We start from the raw sequence: 5409 nt of genomic DNA, 5'->3' as shown, positions 1-5409 counted from the left end.
AGAGGGCTCCTGCAGGAGGCAACCAATCGATGTGTTTCTCTCACATCGATGTTTCTCTCTGTCTTTCCCTCTCTCTCCCACTCTCCCTAAAAATCAATGGAAAAATATCCTTGGGTGAGGATTAAAAAAAAAATCCCATGACCTGGAAGGGACTTCTGCTCAGGAATTGGTGGTCTTACCGGGATCTCTCCTCCAGGGCTGTGTCTGGGTCGGAAGGTCTACAGGACTAGAGGTGAGACCACCCCCTGGCATCCCAGGTCCTGCCTCCTCCCCAGGGGCAATGTGGGACCCCTCCCAGGGCATCTGGGGGATAGAAGGAGGAGTGGAACTCTGAGCTGATGAACAGGGCACATGCGTGAGGAGCCCGGAGGCTGATCGCTGGTGGAGGGGGGAAACTGAGGCATGGAGCATAAGGGGGCTGCAACTTCTGACTCTCTTCTAGAGCCTCTGCCCAAACCTACCATCTGGGCGGTGCCGAGCACTGTCGTCACTGCAGGGAGGCCCGTGAGCATCTGGTGTCACGGGTCTTGGAAGGCGGAGCGGTACCACCTGCACCAGAAGTGGGCCCCAGGGTCCTGGAGAAGTGCGTTCCCACAGGGACCCAGAGACAAGGCCGAGTTCCCCATCCCACTCATGACCCAAGGCCTCGCAGGGAGGTACTACTGCACATATGAGAGCCGAAGAGCCTCGTCCGCTCCCAGCGAGCCTCTGGACCTGGTGGTCACAGGTGAGCAGACACTTCCTCAGCCACAAGTGAAGGGGTGGTGCCCGGGAGGGACCACTCTTCCCACAGCCAAGCCTTGTGGACCATGTGGGGTCACTGGTCCTCTCCTTCCCTTGCTGTTTTAGAAAAGCAAATGAAAATTTATTGATCACACACGTAGGACAGTGAAACAGGGAAGGGCATAGAAGAAGCAACAGGGGAGCCCAGGCTGGGCTGCCTTGGCTCACTGGGAAGTCAGAGAAAAGGGGCCTCAGGGTTCAGGGGGTTAGCCTGGGATGAGCTGCCACCACCCATTGCTCCCCTGGTTGCAAGTCTTGGGGTGTCCCTTGCCATTTAGGAGATACATGCCTGTGTGGGAAGGACAGGAGGAAGGGAATGACATGGGAGAACTCCTGTTTTGTTTTTTGTTTTTAAAATATTTTTATTGATTTCAGAGAGGAAGGGAGAGGGGGAGAGAGATAGAAACATCAATGATGAGAGGGAATCATGATGGGCTGCTGCCTGCACACTCCCTACTGGTGATCAAGCCCATAACCCAGGCATGTGCCCTTGACCAAAATCAAACTCAGGACCCTTCAGTCCGCAGGCCGATGCTCTATCCACTGAGCCAAACCAGCTAGGGCACGCTTCACTCTTTCGGTGTGTCATAGCAGTGGGATCATGTAGCATTTGTCCTTCTGTCACTGGCCCATAACACTTAGTATAATGTCCTCACATACCTTCTCCTCTTTAAAAAAACCAACTTTTTTTTTTTTTTTAATTTCAGAGAGGAAGGGAGAGAGAGATCGAAACATCAATGATGAGAGAGAATCATTGATCGGCCACCTCCTGCACACCCCCTACTGGGGATTGAGCCTGCACCCCAGGCATGTGCCCTTGACAGACATCAAATCCAGGACTCTTCAGTCTGCAGGCCTATGAGCTAGGGCAGCACCCTCTCCTCTTTTAACAGTTCCCTCTTGTTCTTTCCCAGGAATGTTTGACCCACCCACCCTCTCCGCCTTGCCAAGACCCGTCGTGACCTCCGGAGGGAGCGTGACCCTGCAGTGTGGCTCATGGCAGGGGTTTGACTGGTTTTATCTGTGTGGCGAAGGATGGCATGACCACTACCAACGTCTGGACTCACAGCGCCGAGAAGACGGGTGGTTCCAGGCCCTCTTTACCGTGGGCCCCATGAGACCAACTCACTGGTGGACATACAGGTGCTACGGCGTCTTCTCAGGTTCTCCTCAGGTGTGGTCTTCCTCGAGCGGCCTCGTGGAGCTTCTGATCTCGGGTGAGAAAGTCTTGACATTGCCCCCAGCATCCCCTGGGTCTCCAGACAGGTAGGAGGAGTCTGGTCTCAGGTTCCAGGAGCTGGTGGTGGCACAGAAGACTCTGCCATGGAGAGGCCCAGGACAGAGGGGAGTGCAGAGAGCCTAACCCTCTTACAAACACGACCACCTTTTTTGCCAGGTGATTCTAGGAAACCATCCCTCTCAGTCCTGCCAGGCCCCGTGGTGGCCCCTGGAGACACCCTGACCCTACGATGTCAATCTGATGTCAACTATGACAGATTCGCTCTCTTCAAAATGGGGGAGCATGACCTCCACCAGCAACGTGGCCGGCAGCCCCAGGCTGGGCTCTCTCAGGCGAACTTCTCCCTGGGCCCCGTGAGTGGCTCCCACAGGGGCCGGTACATATGCTACGGTGGATACAACCTCTCCTCTGAGTGGTCAACCCCCAGTGACCCCGTGGACATCCAGGTGACAGGTAAGGTGCCCATCCCCAGCTCACACGCAGACTTGGCATCTTGTTGGCAATGGAGGGCGGTGAGCACAGACAAGAAGGGGGGATGGGATGAGGGATGGGAAGATCTTAGAACAGTGGGAACAGAAGGAGAATGGAATACCCTTGAGTGGAGGCCCCAGGTGGCATCTCTGCTGAGGTCCAGGGAAGGGGGAACGAGGAAGGAGTTTGCACTAACACCGTGGACGTGTCTCTCCCAGCCTTACTCCCTCAGGACACGCTGTCCGCTCTGTCAGCCCAGACGGGTTTGATTTTTAGGGAGAATGGAAGGGAAGGAGGAGGAGAGAGACACACATTGATGTGAGAGAGACACATAGATTGGTTGCCTACTGAATACACCCTAACCAGAGCCGGGAATTGAACCCCCAACTGTTCGGTGTGTGGACCAATTCTCCAACCACTGGAGAACACCAGCCAGGACATAAACTGGTCTACATTTAAAAAATGAATTAATGCATTCTAAAGAATGATCTGGTATGAATCCACTGTAGACTTTTTAATGGATGCATAGTGCTCCTGTGTTTGAAGCTATCACCTTATCCAACACCCTAAAATTTGGTATTTTGTTTGTTTCCAACCATTTTATATTTCAAACCACCCTTCAGTGAATATCCCCATACATACCGAAAGCACAGATGTAGGTGGAAACAACTACCCCTTACGTCGAGGTTAAATTTTTAGAATGAAATAGCTTAGGCAGAGGACATGGCCACTTACTATGTGATAAATATTCAGTTTCTTCCTATGGCTCACTCCTTTTTACCCTTCAGGTTGTGATTTAAAATCTTTTCTTCAGATAAAACCTTGGCTGGTGACCCTATTCAGATAGACCCTGTCCTTATAACACCTTTCATAATTTTTAAGTGTTTAAGCAATCCTAACTGTATTGTATACTTTTCTCCTTACAGATCTAACTTATCTGCTGCATATTTTAATTAATATTATTAATTATACTTTATCATTTTTACCAAGACACATGTAGGTAGGTATGTGCACACACACGCATGTATATGTTTTTATACACATCTCCTTGCATTTATATATTTTTACATAATGCATGCACTATATATTGTATGCATATATGTACATTATACACATATTATTTACATATTTATATATAAATGTATAATATATCACATGTAAATGCATATGTAATATACATGGCACACATATATGTCTATACATCCATACATAAATCTATTTCTACAAAGTCCATGACTATTTGGAGAATGAATGAATGCATGAAATAACAAAAGAAAATCACTGCAGACCCAGGAGTAAGGTGAAGTGGCTGAGGTTGGGCAAACGCTAGTACAGCCTCAGGTTTCCACTCCTGTTTATTTCTGACCCTCAGGAACCCCTGGACACCCACCTCTCATCCATGGACCCAGGACCTTCATCAAAGGATGAACTCCAATATTCAGGCGATCTAGTTTAGCTTGGGTTGTTGCTCCAGACAGATAAGAGACCAAGAAAAAGCTAAATTTCAACAGTTTTTGAACATGTTCACTCTAAGCTTGTGGCATAGAGTGTGGCCAAATCCTACCCCCCCTTTTTTTTAAAGACCCAAAAGCTAAGTCTAAGTGAGAGGAAATCAGAGACACTAGGGTTGCCCCCTCAACTATAGTTGTACAAGGCATCATCGTGAATATAGATACAACATGTTTGTGAGTAGGGAGGTATAATAAGGTAGATTCTGAATCCATGATGGGCTGAAAGGCTTTCAGCTATTCACTCTCTGATTTTCTGATTCTCAGGGGATCCTGTTAATATCATCCCATCAGGGCAGACCCCAAATTCCACAAGTGGTAAGTAACCACACATGTTTACCTTGGGGACTAGAAAGTTCCATGGATGGGGGGGTTGGGGGGGAGGGCTAAACATCTGTTCTGAGTGCTGATTTGAGTGTGAACCGCCCTATCCTCCATGACCACTTTCTCAAATTGTCCCCAGGACCCCAGGTCCCAGACTACACAGTGGAGAATCTCATTGCCATGGGCCTTTCTGGATTGATCCTGGTGGTACTAGGCGTGTTGGTGTTTCAGGCCTGGTACAGTGAGAGAAGGTCCCCAGGGGGCCCTTGCATTGTCCTCTCCTGTTTGGCTGCTCTTATTCCCCATCTCAATGACCCAACGCTATGTCCACATGAAGAGATTCTGTTCATAATTCCACTCTGTCTCATGCTTGTTCCTACACTGTATTGCACATGTCTTCTTGGTCACACCTGCATTCCCTGGTGTGAGGTGCTCTGTGCCTTGAGTTCTAAGTGCAGAGACTCTGGTAACAGTGGTTGAGTAACTAAATCAATGAAGTAATATTTACATCCAGCCCAGAGGGTGCATGCTGAGAATGCCACCCCAGGACCCTGTCTGGATTCTGCAGGTTCCTTTCTCTTCACCTGGTGCTTCTTGTGTGGCCCCTCCCACAACATCTGCACTTGGAATCCACACTCTCCTGCGTGGCCTCATGCAAGTGATAGCCTGTCTGTGAGCCTCTCTTGTCTTCCTGTGAAGCTGGTAGCGATGATGGCTCCTTCGTGACTGTGGCGCCAATGAAATAAGATTGTGAATTGTAGGACAATAAGTACATGTGTGTTTGTTGTTCCTATTTGTTTTCATTTTGATATTGACTGCTGGAGAGAGGATCAAGGAAGTACCATCTCACACACTACTGGCATGTGTACAAATTGCTTCAGCCAATGTGGGGAATTTTCTATTTTAAGAAAGTGATTTCCAGCTGTGATCATCATCATCATCATGCCCTTCATGGTCATTATTATCATCATCACCATCACTTTAATCATCACTATTACCATTATCATCATCATCATCATCATCATCATCACAGCTTCTTTCAAGGAACTGTGTTTAAGCACAGAGCACTGGCCCTGGGGTTTC

The 5409-nt window shown here is 48.8% G+C and overlaps 1 protein-coding gene across 1 annotated transcript; it reads left to right on the top strand.

Annotated features, from left to right (window-relative positions):
• Nucleotides 1–402: 402 nt before the first annotated feature.
• LOC102765013 (leukocyte immunoglobulin-like receptor subfamily A member 6) lies at nucleotides 403–3922 on the top strand. Its single transcript, XM_015561447.1, has 4 exons — nucleotides 403–727; nucleotides 1698–2000; nucleotides 2180–2476; nucleotides 3867–3922. Exons 1-4 carry the CDS (start codon nucleotides 403–405, stop codon nucleotides 3920–3922), a joined length of 981 nt encoding a protein of 326 aa, XP_015416933.1.
• Nucleotides 3923–5409: the final 1487 nt, after the last annotated feature.

Source organism: Myotis davidii, unplaced genomic scaffold (genome assembly GCF_000327345.1).
Source record: "Myotis davidii unplaced genomic scaffold, ASM32734v1 scaffold1097, whole genome shotgun sequence".
Taxonomy (NCBI): domain Eukaryota; kingdom Metazoa; phylum Chordata; class Mammalia; order Chiroptera; family Vespertilionidae; genus Myotis; species Myotis davidii.
Note: the sequence above shows the minus strand (reverse complement) of the source record. Positions and strands in the feature narration are given on the sequence as shown.